The sequence below is a fragment of the Psittacula echo genome (genome assembly GCF_963264785.1).
Source record: "Psittacula echo genome assembly, chromosome: 4".
NCBI classification, from domain to species: Eukaryota; Metazoa; Chordata; class Aves; order Psittaciformes; family Psittacidae; genus Psittacula; species Psittacula echo.
Window position 1 is genome coordinate 121,876,354 of NC_137738.1, and position 15,613 is coordinate 121,891,966.

At 44.8% G+C, this 15,613-nt stretch overlaps 1 protein-coding gene across 1 annotated transcript in view; it reads right to left on the reverse strand.

Moving 5' to 3' along the window:
- Positions 1–15,613, reverse strand: part of XRN2 (5'-3' exoribonuclease 2) — a 50,108-nt gene that overhangs the window by 12,654 nt on the left and 21,841 nt on the right. The window contains exons 18-27 of the mRNA XM_080614897.1: positions 14,819–14,926; positions 14,650–14,739; positions 14,120–14,192; positions 11,308–11,391; positions 10,299–10,396; positions 10,128–10,207; positions 8,418–8,474; positions 6,259–6,327; positions 6,026–6,160; positions 4,268–4,395 (exon numbers count right to left, since the gene is read on the reverse strand). Of these exons, the coding sequence (XP_080471023.1) occupies positions 4,268–4,395; positions 6,026–6,160; positions 6,259–6,327; positions 8,418–8,474; positions 10,128–10,207; positions 10,299–10,396; positions 11,308–11,391; positions 14,120–14,192; positions 14,650–14,739; positions 14,819–14,926 (922 nt within the window). The remainder of the gene's footprint in view (positions 1–4,267; positions 4,396–6,025; positions 6,161–6,258; positions 6,328–8,417; positions 8,475–10,127; positions 10,208–10,298; positions 10,397–11,307; positions 11,392–14,119; positions 14,193–14,649; positions 14,740–14,818; positions 14,927–15,613) is intronic.

Genomic DNA, 15,613 nt, shown 5'->3' on the forward strand with positions numbered 1-15,613 from the left:
AAACCATGTGTCCTATTTAACCACTTTCTTTCCACTGGAACAAGCAAGGCCTCAGCTCTTCTGCTGTAACCACACTTTTGGCAGCTCCACGGAACAGTTTAACAAAGAGTTTAATGAAGTCATCATAAGAACATGTAAAGCCACCTCATTGCTGTTATGTGTATGTCTCTGACAGAGAGCGATCTTGGAGGGAAAAAGCTTGGAGCAGGAATTGCACTTCAAAAGGGTACAAAATGGGAGCAGAAATGACAATGAATCTTTTCTTTCGTCCTGACAACCTAGGCCTTTCCTAGAGCTATAAGGCCAAACAAACTGCCTTCTCCAGCAGCTCCTCAAGGAACAATTTATCTCATCAGTGTGGCAATCAAAGAGGAGATTCTGTGTTTACTGATTGCACTAATCAAAATCACTTCTCAAATGCAGCTAATTGACAAGTTTACTAACTGAGATGAAAGTCAGAAATCAGATATCCCGTGCTGCAGGGACTAAATCCGCCATTCACAGGGACTGCCACACTGCACTTGACTGCGCAACTTATCAGCACAGACAATTATTCATCAGCTGAAAATTGGCACATCCAAGTCAAATCAGAGCACACCAGTAAGGAACACCCACAGCAGGCTCTTGAGGAAGAGATGGCACTACGCCTGACCGCATTGCCCTTCAAGAGGCTAATTTTACTTCACCATATGTATAAAAACATAACACAGAAAAAGTTACTCTGCATCAAGGCCACAAAATGTGGGAATTTTGACCACATCAGCTCTAGTTTTGTGGAATGTGGAGGTTCCAGGTGCTTCCCAATCCAGTCATGCCACAACATATAGCTCTTCTCTCACAGTTATATGCTCCATCCCTGGCAGTGTTCGAGGCCAGGCTGGCCTTGGGTGACATGGACAGAGCCTTGGTTGACATGGTCTAGTGTGAGGAGTCCCTGCCCATGGCAGGGGGCTGGAACTGGATGATCTTAAGGTCCTTTCCAACCCAAACCGTTCTATGATTCCATAATATAGCTGATGAGTGTGACTGACGCTAGAGATAACCTGCCCCATTAAGAAAACTCAGTATATGCCTTCCCAATCCTACTTTGATTTTCTAGTTGAAGGTATCTGTGCTTTGACAGAGACATTTCTGCTTGAACTGAAGGGGTGACTGCAAAAGGCAAGAGAGCTGTGCTGTCAGATCTAGGAAAGCCTTTTGGTATTCCTAGGCAGAACACTGGGTGAAACTGGGCCATGTGCTCAATTCTGACCACACATTTCAATTAGAGCTAGCACTGTCCATGCAGACCGCTCTGTTCAACAACTGTTCAACTCCTGCCACCTTCTGCAGTGAGGTTCAGAGAGCTGCTGGCACTCTCTCATCTCCACAGGTTTGCTTGACTCTCAACCCACACAATCCATAATGTGTTATGGTGTTGGGGGTATGGGCCCGTTAAAAAGCATCCTTCAGTGAATGTTTGAAAGACTGTTTCAGGAGAAATTTCGGGCTACAACCCTTGGAGGTATTATTCTGTGAAGGGCTTAAGCAAGTCTGACTCTATACTGTAGAAGAGGAGTTAAGACACATGCGGTTCACTTGGCACTGGTAGTCCCGGGTGGCTTGGGCTGGGTCCTGACCCACTGTCAGGCAGCAGGATGCGTTTCTGGAGCTCCTTCTAGGGAGCAAGCACATCCCTCACACTCTTTAACCTGCACCCATCCCACTGACTGGGACATCAACTGTCCTCCTGCCTTTGTTAAATAATGAGGCACTGAAAGATGGTCTCCAAATACAACTGTTGCTGTAATTCCTTGTATAGACTTCATGGAGTAGTCAGTTTAAATCAGAAATTCATTAGAGCTTAAGACCAGCCTCCTGGGACAGCTTGGTTGGCAGAAGAGGAGGAGAAACAGCAAAATTAACTGACAAAGAATTCCATTTGCAGCATGTTGCACTGTGGTCTCCCATGCAGGCAGGGAGTGCCAGGAACCAGCTTCCCGACCCTGGGATGAAGAGCCCTGGAGAGCAATGGCAGGAACACAACCCCTGCTCTGTGAGAAGCCTTTGCAGGATGACTGTGGCTGGAGGGACCAGCAGGTTGACCTGGCATCTCTTTTTACTGCAGGAGCAGAAAGGCATGAGATCAACATCTGCCTAATGGGAAAAGCAGCATTAAGGAAAATGGCACAAGGAGGGGAGGGGAAGCCTTCCTTTCAAGTTTGCCAGGCACAACTGCAGAACAGCAAGGGGGGATGCCTGAGGCAGTTTGAGGGTGAGGAAGGGTAGGAGATGAAGGGAAGAAGGGTAGGAGATGAAGGGAGGAAGGGTAGGAGATGAAGGGAGGAAGGGTAGGAGATGAAGGGAGGAAGGGTAGGAGATGAAGGGAGGAAGGATAGGAGATGAAGGGAGGAAGGGTAGGAGATGAAGGGAGGAAGGGTAGGAGATGAAGGGAGGAAGGGTAGGAGATGAAGGGAGGAAGGGTAGGAGATGAAGGGAGGAAGGGTAGGAGATGAAGGGAGGAAGGGTAGGAGATGAAGGGAGGAAGGGTAGGAGATGAAGGGAGGAAGGGTAGGAGATGAAGGGAGGAAGGGTAGGAGATGAAGGGAGGAAGGGTAGGAGATGAAGGGAGGAAGGGTAGGAGATGAAGGGAGGAAGGGTAGGAGATGAAGGGAGGAAGGGTAGGAGATGAAGGGAGGAAGGAGGAAGGGATGTGTGAAAAAAAGCCACCAGACACTTCTTGTGAGGCCAACAGATGCACTGGGCTTTCACCTCCATCAGCAGATTTGAGCCTCCTCAGTCTGACAGAATGATGGCATTAGGACATATTTGCACGTGAAGTGCTTCCTACATAACACAAGGTGCTCAGGTGCCATGAGGATGAGAGCTTTGTAAGTACCTAATAGGCAAGATTAGGTACATAAAGCAGAGATAACTGCTCTGAAATAAGCAGGCTCTATGATAAGACTCGAGCTTCAGAAGACATGAACAGCAGTACAGGGACTGAAGGGCTCATGAATGCTTCCCCTCTCCAAACCACACAGGCTCTCTCTTTTTGGAGATTAATACAGAACTGTGATGCCTGTCTGGTAGTTCTGCCTCCCCATTCCCCACACTCATCTCTTTAGATCACGTTTCTTGTTTACCTTGTTTTCCTTTAATGCAAGTTAATAGCTCCAGGGTCTCATATCCAATCTGTGTCTCCACTTAAAACCAATCTGATTCCTCGCACAAGAAAGCTTCTGCACCCACTACTCAACTACCCTTCATCTACTTTGGGACTGAACAATACATTTAATTCAGAGTGGCCACTGATATTATTTATTCACTGTTTCATACGCAGCAAGAATGCAAGTATAAAAAGGCTGAGAGATTCACTATGCAGGAATCTTGTCTTCTATATGTTACAACACGTTGGCGTTCAAACCTTACCTGTGTCAGCTGTTTAAACTTCAAACACTGGCATAATTTAACATTGCAAGAATCCAGATGAACAGTGAGAAGGTCTTACTTTAAAGGGCTTTTTAGGCAGCTTAGCCAAGCCTCCTCCTGTCTCAAGCCCACCACCACAGAAACACAGCTCCAGATCACAAAGAGATGGGACTCTTAACTAGTGCCCTTTGCTCAAGCAATTCTTTCTCAGAATGAAGAACTTCACATTAGGTCACACAGGATTTATCTTATAACTTCCAGTGAGCCATTTGCTCATCAAGTCAGGAGCAGTGGCACCCCTGACCTCCTGACTTGCCTCCTATCACCTCTTTGCCAGGAGCTGCAACACCTACCACAGGCAGGAGGAGCCAGTACAGGACTATGAATGAGCTATTCCAGCTGTTTGGTATCTCAGCACCAACCACAGCTCCTGTCAGTCCTACAATCTCTTCTCATCTGCCACCATGCCTTGTGCATGAATTATTCCCTATGGCCAGCATCCTCCTTTTATTCTCTTCAGAAACAAAGACCAAGCTTTTACTAAGCTGATGGTGGTGACGCTGAGATTCAGCCACATACAGAATACATTCAGATAACTGGGAACCCTTGGCAGACAATGGGCTATTTTTCCTATTGCATTTGAATACTGGGCCCAGTATTCAAAATGAGATCCCATTTCCAGGCACATAATTACATTTTAGTCCATCTCACCACAGCAATTCCATACAGGAAGAGCAACACATGGCTGATGAAGACAGACGCCTGACTCCACTTTTTATTTGTACTAGTGCAACAGACCAAAATGAAGCTGCAATGTTTTCCAACCTGTGAGCCGTAGGAAGCAGAACCCACTTACTTGACAACAGCTTAGGAATCTGCTGCTGCCCACTCAGAAGCGGTCTGGCGTAGGGGCTCCCATAAGCTCCAAGAGGTACTGCGTTGGCATACATTCCTGGCATCACTCTCTCCCTTGGCATCGTATGGCTATTATGGGTAAGAAACAGAGAGGAAAAAGAACAGGATGATTTATGAATGCCATGCTCCAGCACAGCTGCTCCCCAGCCCATCGAACGCCCCAGCTCTCTCCAGTGTGCCAGTGGAGATGTGCACAAGCACGGCACAGTGACTCGCGTACAGATGAGGGTCCCAGGCACACCACAAAGGAAGCACGTGCTCTGTGCTGGAGTTTCTACAGCCAGCCCGAGAGAGCAGAAATACACGTATTTCCTGCAAACTGTGTAAGAGTTCAGCAAAACTGAACTGCTGCCACATATCCTGAGAAGTGAGAGTTGGGAGATGTGGGACCTGCAACCGCTGGTGTGTCCATGTCTGCCAGGCCTCTGCTGTTCTTCCTGTGCAGAACTACATTCACATTTAGACTTTGATGCTTGTGGTGTCTGCCACCTGGACAGCAATTTAATGGGACATCACACGCGATCAGCTACACGGTTATAACATAGTTATTTTTGTAACTATGACATGGAAGAATAGAAGACAAGAAATCTGGAGCGGGGCTTTGGACAACGGCCTGTAGGGACAGGCCAAGGGGAATGGCTTGAACCTGCCAGAACAGGGGAGACTGAGCTGAGCTCTTAGGCAGAAGCTCTTCCCTATGAGGGTGCTGAGGCGCTGGCACAGGGTGCCCAGAGAAGCTGTGGCTGCCCCATCCCTGGCAGCGTTCAAGGCCAGGTTGGACACAGGGGCTTGGAGCAAGCTGCTCTAGTGGAAGGGGTCCCTGCTCGTGGCAGGGGTTGGAGCTGGAGGAGCTTTAAGGTCCCTTCCAACCCAAAACATTCCATGATTCTATGAAGATGGTTCACGAGTGCAGCACTGGAACAACTACACTTTCCAACACACAGATGGAGACAAGGGTGCTGCTTTTTCTTCTTCAAGCTCGTCAGAAGCCCTAAGATGAAGATGGTATTTTCTCTTCCTAAAGAGACGCTCATATTCAGTTACAGATTAATTTCATTTGCTTGTATAATATTCTCCTTTAAAACATTCTTTTCTGGCTCTATAAACATGTCTCCTTGCACTGCCCGGTAAGGAAAACGATTTTACGTGTAATACATAACCCCAGCTCACTCTCTCATCCTGCACTCAGAAGCACTCTCATATCACACTGCAGCACTGGAGAAAGTTACTTGGATTTTTTGAGAACTAATAACAACTGACTGTGGAAATGCCTTGAGAAGTGGATTGTGTGGTGCAATGTGTGCTTGGAACAAGAGTTTTTAAAACTTCTTCATTTTTAAAAGCATAAAAGACATTCCTGTCTTCATAACAGTCTTAATCATCACTTGTGAGCAATATTCTCATTGTACCTTCTGTACTTCAAGCCAGTATCCAGAAAACAAGTTTGAAAGAGCCCCAGGAAAGCTAGGGGAAAAAACCCCTCAAACCTCAAACCAAGAAGAATGCAGGGCATCACTGTGACACACAGGTTTCATCAATATTGAATTATCACACGCCAAAGTTTCCAACATGGCACACCAGCAGCTGATCTCTGACAGCCCGTCCCCACCCCCTTTGTTTCTCTTTTGTTCATTTAAAAAGCAACCAAGGGGCACAGTCACCCCAGCAAGGCAGCCCATAGCCATGCCACCACTCTTACCCTAAAGTTCTGAATGCCGACGGGTCCAGATGCACTGGTTTTCTGTCTCGGTTGAAGCCCAGCTGCGGTCTCCAGGGCCTGCCATCATTGTTGGTTTTTTCCCAGTCTCCTGGCTTCAGAACTGGAGCAGGTTTCCTTAATAGGAAAAACAGATCCATAAATACTTCCCAGAGCAAACACTCAGATTACGAGATGGAAATGGAACTATGTGCAAACCAACAGCTGACACTTACTTTGCACCCGGTAACACTGTAGCCTTGAAAACAAAGTTTTCATCAAACTGTGGATCTTTGAAAGAGATGCTGGAAGAAAATAATTGAGGATTAGGTTTACCTGACAATGAATCAAGATGGAAAAGTAACTGCTGCTATGTTAACAGTGATGCACACAACAGAAAAGTAAGATTCAAGAACCCACCACTTAAATGGCAAAATGCCTTTCTTGCACATGGATGTACCAACTATATCGGACTTGGATTACTTTGGACTCTCAATTATTTTCCCCAGGGTGACCTTTTCCTCCCCTGACTCAATAGCCAGTCCAAAAGGAAGTTTCATGTCTAGGAAACAGCCCTATGCATGGGAATGAAATTATATTCTGTGGACACTGAGAACGAATCCTGTAGTCAAAGCACTGATTGTACCTGAAGTTCAAAGGCTGCCACGGGACACAGAGGATGGATATCAGCTTCCTTGTAGCCTAGTCAAGTGTACAAAACTGAGCAGTGGGAATTCCTGGGATGTGGAGGTTTTCTCCTGAAAGGCAGCTTTGCAATTGCATGTGGTTCCCATGGAGGGATATACACCTATTTTCAGTGACTCTCACAGGATAAACACCTATTTTCAGTGATAGCTCAAAATTCAGGGTCTACAAGGTATCTAGTATTAGACAAACTGAACAGTAATAGAGCAAAAAGGCACTAAAAGCTTGATTTCTGCTGGTACAATGCATTATACAGCAGCTTGGGTTTGCTCTAGGAAAATTCATCCACACTCCTAACAATTCCAATCTCCAATATCAAAGTCTCAGGTAGGTCCCACCAGGGACACGTGTGAAGCACACAGCACCAACCTGCTCCCTGCTCTCTTACTGCCTACCATTTGATGTAGAAGGATGCTTGGAATGCCAAGGAAGATAAAAGCAAAGAGCCACGCAGAATAACTTCCCTCTTCCAGCTGGGTTTCAGCATAGAGAATGAATGAGACTCAAAGGAAAGAGAATAATGGTCCCTTGGAAAACTCACCCAAATTTGCAAGATCTGAAGAGCAGAACCATGACTGCTCATACTATCCCTAAAGACAGGAAGAAAAATCCTTGCCATACAGAAACAGACAGGAACATAAACTAATTCAAACGTCCTGACAGCAGCAGATGGAAAGCCAAAACCCACCTTTAACTCATCACTCAAAGTAACTAAATCCCCATTTCAGAACATCCTTTCTACAATACCCTGACAAGCCACAACTTAGCATTTCCTACGGCTTGTAGATAGTTGTTTTAGTTGAATCAAGTTATGCCTCCGTGGAGGAAAAGCTTACACAGAGGGATCACAAGTGATTTTCAGTGTCTCAAGTACCTTACATGGCTCAAGAAGTGAGAGGTTCTAGGCTCAAGCCTTCCATCCCTGTCACACTGTGCCAAATGAAGCAAGGAGGACACACAGCACACTAAATCCACAGAAATTTGCTGTCAAGTGCAAGAGTAATTAAAATCTTCTGTGATCACAGAGTTTCCCTTGGAAACTCTGCCTTGTTTTTCATTCAGCATGAAGTTTCTTATTACCGTCCCAAACATCACACTCTGTCAAAGTTAGCGTTACTCCTTTACTTCTTAAAGGCATGAAGTGTGTATTCTCAAGGATCCTCTGGGAATTGCTACAAATAAAAATGGATACAAATCCAAGAAGCAAAATTCAAGAGCTGGAGGGCTTTTGCTCAATACCCAATCCTGTGTGAGGCTTGCTCTCAGGAACAGTTGGGTTTTCTCATTTAAAAGGCTTGATACAGCCCATCAAGATCTGTAGGTGCTGCTCTTTGCTTGCCAAAGAGCCAGAAGTCCCAACAGAGAGTGAGCAGAAAAGCACCAGGAGGAGAGATGAGGTATTTCTGAAGGGATGAAGCATACGGGTTTGATGCACTGGGAAACAGCAAGTATTGGACATCCCTGCAGGACACACACTGTGCACTCTGCTCACCCACCCGAACCCAAGCCCACTGGCTACCACACAGAACCTTGGACTCAATCCTTACAGAAAACCAGAAATCAAAGTAAAAGCTTCAATTTTATGAAGAGACAGACTCTGATGCAAATTCAGCACCACAAAACAGTGAATTAAATGAGTCTGATTGCTGTATTTTGCACATCCCCGCATTAAACCCCAGAGCTTCCTCACCTGACTGCAGAATTCAGGGTAAGGTCACGCAGCATTGGAACAGGAGACTCCACCGTCCTGGGGAAGAGAAAAAACCTCGGTCAAAACACCATGTAACGTATTCCTTTCCATTTGCTCCATCTTCTCTGTTGCTACCACTCCTGTTCTTCTGCCAACTAAGACTGTGACATATAAAAGGGGTTTAAAAATTAACTTGCCTTTCTGCTAAATTAAATACTTCTAGAAGCAGTGGAATTGCTGAATCCTTATTTCTTAATGCCATTACTTTTGCTGCTGATTTGTGTGGATTCTCTAGTGTTTAATGGTGAGTTCACAGCCTTCCCAGTGCCCAGCAGCCTGTTTACAAGCCTCAGTCCTACGCTGAACCTTGGCAACTTCCCTGTGCTGGCCTGATTGTAGCAAGTCAAGAGGCTCTGTGAGGGCAGAAGACCAGAGAGACAGACGTGCAGACACCAGGAAGACACAAACCTGCTTCACCAGGAAGAAAAAGGCTTTGAAATAAAATAAGAATTTTATATATATAGATATATAAATAATTTTAGCAGCTGTTTTTCCACAGCACTTAAAGTCTCCTTTCTAACTGAGATTTCATAGGCTGACATACAGCTGCATAGAATCCCAGACAGGTTTGTGTTGGAAGGGACCTTTATGCTCATGCAGCTCCAACCCCCTGCTATGTATGGGCAGGGACACCTTCCACTGGAGCAGACTGCTCCAAGCTCCATCGAACCTGGCCTTGAACACTGCCAGGGATGCAGCATGCACAACTTCCTTTTTTATTTCCTGCATCACTATTTCCTCCAAGACCAGCTCTGACTTGCTCATATTCCTTGCCAGCCATGCCAGGAATAGAGAAATGAGTATTAGTGTGACCTAGGATCCATTAGCTGTCCAACAGAATCAGAGTGTTTGTGCATTTAATGCAAATGAGTTACTGAACACCTGCCTGTGCCTCTAGGCGAGGTTAGATAAATGAATGCATATCCTGCAGGACAGAGATGGCACTGATAACGTCCCAAACTAAATGCATTATCTAGAAAACAAAAAGTATTAGCATTTTTTGTATGTGTAGCTGGAACAGTTCTGAATTTAGTGCTATGGCCTAAATGGAAACCAGAAAAGTATATCTAACACCTCTATCTGGATTTTTCTCTAATACAATTAAGATTAGCATATAAAAAGCAGAATTGTTGGGTTTTTTTAAACAGCATGCGCTATTGAAAATTACATCAGACTGCATTAAATTAACACTCCTACAAAGCAGAGAGGCCAAAACACCATGACCTTACTGAACGAGGCCACTGATCACTGCTACTTTTATTATACAGGCCCCGTTCACCTATTAAAGTTCAAACATTACTAAATACATAGAAATCAGATGACAAACAAAGCAGATTCATCAGCAATTAAACACACACATCAGAACCCTTTAAAGATTTCTGATGCTCCTTTCAAAGCCTAGCTCTGAAATAAAAGAACAGGATCACAGAATGAAGCTTTACTTGCTTGGGTTTTTATACATGCTGATGATAAGACACACACACCACTATGAAACCTGGTGGGAAAAGCGTGTTTACCCTCAAAATTAAACATGGTGCCTTGTCAGGAGTTTTGGGTTTCTTGTTGTGGACACAAAGATATTTAAGAGCAGAGATAACTGAAGGCAATGTCCTTTAGCATCAAACAGCCCATTCCAAAATTCATACTCACTGGTCTGGAAGAACAGCATTTTCATTCAGTGTAAGCTTGCCCTGGATCCCATGGCACAGCTCTGGGGGAATATCCACTGGCTATGGAAGAAATAATTCTTCAGCTGAAGCACTTTTGTAGCCCTCCAACCCTCACCACTTCCACAATCCCTTCAGCACAAGCACAACCTACCTCTGTGTTTTTGGTCTTGTACTGTTCCACAATAAAGTCACAAAGCGGATGGTGTTTTCCAACAAAGAGAACATCACCACCAAGGCTGTTTCTTCTGTCTAGAGAAGATGAAGAGAACGGGGTAAGAGTTCCCAGCAAAGAGGGAAGGAAGGGGCACAGCAGAGCAGCACACCTACTGACATCTCCACTAAGGGAAAGCTTCACTGCGATTTAGGAGATGGCTTTGAGCATTCCTTCAGTGTGTCTTTGTCCACAACAGGATGCCTCCAGTCACAAGAGTAGTTGGCAGACAGTAGAACAATGGGAACCTTGTGTTCAATGGCAGGAATGTTGAATTTAGGATAATGTTGAAGATACAGAGAGGCTGGGTACAACAAAACCAAACATCCCAAAGACTTCCAAACCTCCCAAGCAGTTTACAGGAACCAGCTATTATTTTTGTACAGTGGAGAAAGTAACACACAGTATTTGCCTACAGATGCTGAACACAAAGCTTCCATCCCATAACTGGACAGAGCCACCCTGCTGGTCAGAACAGCCAGCACACCTACCAAGCGGTACCATCCACCCTAACCATGCAAACAGAGTTCATGCTTTTGATTGCAACATGTTCATCTAACAAGTCCTGTGACCGTGTATACTGGTAGAAGCTTCCCACACAATTAAGCTTCCATCTGATTTTCAGCCTAAATCTTATGCAGATCTACTTGAGTAAAAGAAAATTAAAGCCACAAAACCAAACCCATCGAGGATCATTCTAATTGATCCATGAAGAAGAGGCTCCAGCCTGCTGTAATTCAGTCCACCCAAACTTCTGCTGTAACTTGCTAATAGAAACATGGAATAGTTCAGGTTGGAAGGGGCCTTAAAGCTGATCCAGCTCCAATCCCTGCCATGGGCAGGGACACCTTCCACTAGAGCAGCTTGCTCCAAGCCCCATCCTTGAACACTTCCAAATTCACACTTCACTCAGTAATAATGAACTGTAACAGAACGTCCCAGTTCTTACTTTCTTCAGGGGTGAGGTCAGGGTACACCTCTTCCAGGGCAGCTCTGAGGCGTCGCTCATCGACAAACGGCAGTAACGCAACACCTGAAAACCAAAGCAAGTGTTTGCTCACAGTTCTTGAGCAAAAAAGAAGAAAGACCAGCATGGAAAGCTCCAATAGCATCTTCAGCCAAGGAAGAACTGCTGCATCAGTCACAGGGAAGAAACCCCTCTATTTACAGAGGTTGTGACCCTACAGGCTGTTAAAACAGTTCAGTGGTAGTGGAGGTTGGAAAGGGAAGTTTGTCTCCAAGCACCCCTCTATCCTCCTCCTCCTCCTCCTTTCTTGAGTAGTCACTAGGCAGCAGCCACCTCTACCCACACATGCCTTGTTCAGAAGCAAGAGGAGCTCAGTAGGACAGACCCATATGCTACAGCTACTCCCCTCCCAGAGCTCAATGCTGCTTTATTCTAATTCATTTCTTAAGGGACAACAATGGAATAAATCACTCCAAGTTCAGTGGTGAGGTGATGCAGATATCATCCACCAGGGACTATTCATTTTACTCTGAGATAACATGAAGGCTCCCCTCAGGATACAAATCCCTCACTACACAGCACACTTCAGAGCCAACTCAATCACACTGGATGAGGCTGGAGAATTGCCTTCCCTGGTATGCTCCAGGATATGTTTTCTTCTGTAATAAAATCCAAAAAAGCACCAAGAAACTTAATATGAAAATTCCTCAAAGATTCACTTCTGTCACCCTTACGATTGGCTGGGATCTGACGTAATTATTTTAGTTTTTATTTTATTTCCCTTACCTTTATTTCCCTTACCATGAATGCCTGGAGCTTTTCCTGACCAGGATGACAGCAAAGGCTTTCTACTCAACTGATATGCGTGACAGCTTCATATCTGTGCCTGTATCAGCAGGCAGATCTCATGCTCTTGTCATCACTCTAAGGTGCAACACTCAGGCTTAAGATCCCAAACCTAAAACTTGGTCTGCCTGAACCTTTTGCTTCAGAAGTTAGTTCTTGACGTGGCTTTATTAAAACAAATACTCTTGCCCTAGAGCTGAGGGAAAGGGGGCAACTTAAACTTTCAAAGTGTAATTACCCCAATTGCAAGTAACCCTCTCCTTGCGAAACCAGTTTGGAACAAACCATAAATAATGTTAAATACATCCAAAGTCTAACTGAATCAGAATTCTATTTAGCCCACTGTAATCCAGTGAGAAGCAGCGCTTTCAGCCTGCTGCTGCCAGCCTCACCAACCCCTGCTTGTGAAGTATGAGGATAATCTTCCTGCAGACTGACTACTGCTTTATCACAGACAGCACCAGGCCCCAGCTGGAACGTAACTACTTGTGAAGGGAAACAGTGATAAACCTCTCCTGGAAAACAAACAATTTAACTTCACCTTCACACCACGCTTGTTGTGGAATGACATCAAACCAGGAAGTGTTCATAACCCAGGAGACTGCAAAAGGATGGATGCTGAGCTTTCAGAAGCATGACCACATCTCTAAAATGAAGTTCTTCAAACAGTTCATTAAGAGGACAAGGTATAGCAGGTGCTTTTAAACTGAGAGAGTCTGTACTTCCAGCTTGGAAAATATCTGTTTCACAACTGCCTCTTAAGCATGAGAATTCCAGATGTTAATCCACACAAAGAGTTTATAATGCTATTCAGCATCCAATGAATTAAAAGTAACCCCACAGGCTGCTGAAAGCATGTGGGAGCTACTTAAAGCATTACTGTGTTAGACTATAGGTTTGATAACTGGACAAAAGGACCAAGGAAAGCTGCTGGAATTACTTCAGGGGTAAGCAAGAGCTTCAAATTACAGAGGGAAAACCTGCTATGCCACACATCTAGTAATGCCTGGGTATATTCTCTTTGATTATAGAACACTGTCCCAAGCCAGATACTGTGTGCCTGACTGTGGCCATCTCAAAACACAGGTGAGCTGCCATGGGGGTTCCCAGAACCACTGATGTCAGCAGGAACCTGTGGAGATCATCTGGTCTACCCCCTCTGCTCCAGCATGGCTGTGAGCTGCTCAGGTTGCCCAGGACCACGTCCAGCCAGAACTGGAGTATCTCCAAGGACAGAGACTCCACAACCTCTCCAGGAAAGGGGTTCCAGGGTCTCACCACCCTCAGGGTAAAAATGTGCTTTCTTATGCTCAGATGCCCAAATAATGATTTATACCTACAACTGAGCTGTTACACTCTTGGCTGAATAGTGTAACCACACATATTTGTGTATAATAATAATATAATACATAATAGTGTAACCAGCCACATATATTTGTCAGACCTTTAAAATCAATATTCTCTAAAGAAAGCAGAAGCTGCATTAAAGCACTGCAACTGCTTTTTCATTCTTTGGATGCATCCAAATATTTCTATATTCCCCAAAGCATTTTGCACAAGGTATTAACGAGCCGCTGATTGAACAGGACAAGATCCATTCATTAAATGCAAAGGAGAAAAAAGACAATTACACAGTAAGGCTGATATAAATAGAAACATTATTAATCTAGTTCAAGACACACTGACGAATCTGGAATGACTGCTGAATTACTAACAATCACTGCAATCCTAAATCACCTACTGAACCAGCATTTCTTCTTCATACTAATTTCTCTTTCAAAATACACCTGCTGCAAAGTGCTTCTCCCCCACACCAAAGAATGCAAGTTCTCTCTGTGACTTGGTGCATCATTGTCTCACCAAGATAATTCTCCATTTTCTTCCTATTTTTGCATAGAGACTCAGGTCAGTACAGTGTAGCTCAAGACATAAAAAGTTAGAAATTCACCTTGCCAAGCGTATTTCTTCCCATTTAAATCAATAGCAAAGTCTTCAGGGTAGAAATCAATTATGCTTGATTCCTGTATTTGAGAAAATAAATGAGAAAATCATTAAAGCCAATTACGGGATTGATTCAGAATGCCACGAGTGCTTCACTTCACACAGGGTGGGCAACCCACAGCTGAGGGGGATGCGAAGAACTTTGACTAACAGAAACATCTTTTATTAAAGGCCACTGAAACACAAAGTGGGATGGGATACTTCCACTACTCAAAGACTATCAAAACAAGAAATGAAACAGGATGGAATAATTCTAGATACCTGGGTTAAGGTATTAATTCTCACTAATTTTTCTCACTGAAACATCTGAATTCAGAGAATTCCTTTTAAGGATCTTTGAAGAACCTCTGCAAGGTACCAAACCCTCATCTCCTGGTCTCCATTAGTTTTCTGCCTGAAGAAGCAGCAGCAAGTCATGCTCACACACTGCAAGACAATATAACCTTACAGAGAGAGAGATACAACAAGGATTCTTACCGGATCTGTCATGAGCTTCCTCCACGTTGGTGGCAGAAAATTCCCACTTGCGGCTGGAAACACTCCCATAAGTTGCTCAAGGGGCTTAAACTGTTGGAATGAAACGAGCAGATGTAGGACACTTGTAATGAGCTGTTAAGTCATGAAGAAAGGAAGGAGGGTGTCCTACCGGCTTGGAGCCTTTCTCGAAATCAGAAGGCATGTCTGCAATACCCTCGAAGTCAGAAGCAAAGGGAGCATAGTGGAAAGGGTAATACCAGTTCCAGGAGGCACAGCCCTAGGATAGAGAAACATAACCAGGCAAATCAGAGAAGTACTAAATAGATCAATCACAAAGCCCAGTAACTGAAGTTGACAATGTTTGCCCAGCATCAACCAGGAGAAAGAGGAGTCCCCAGGGTTAGAAAAGAAAGAGCTCTTGCCTTTAAGGGTACTCTGGACTTCAGGATGGGACTTAACTGTTCATAGCCAGGCTAGAGTGAGTGAGTTCACGGGACAGGGAGTGGAAACCTCGGGCACTTCCTCAGCAGCACAGAGCAGCAGATAGACTTCTATGCCAGAGTACTCTTGCTATGTGCTAGGTCTGAGTCACTAAGGGAGACAGCCAAAGAGACAGGACCTGGCACCAGAACGACACAGAAGACCTTACAGCAGCATCCTGACCTCAGCTTCAGGACACTGATGTATCTCATGCCTTTTTTCTCCCCCTCAAGATAAATCACACAAGCGCATGCATGAAGTCCAGTACAACAAAGCATAAAAGCTCCTTGCAAAGAGTAGGAAATCATGGTCTGTCCACACAGTTACCCAGCCCCGGGGCTACACTCAGGAATCTGTGACAAGGGGACATGATTTCAACTTGTGTTGAGTTGCCACCACATCTGGAACAGGGAAATGACAGAGAAGAAATTTCCAGGCTCTCTGTAACTGCGTAAGCAGCAGGATCATGCCAGGCAGAGCCATT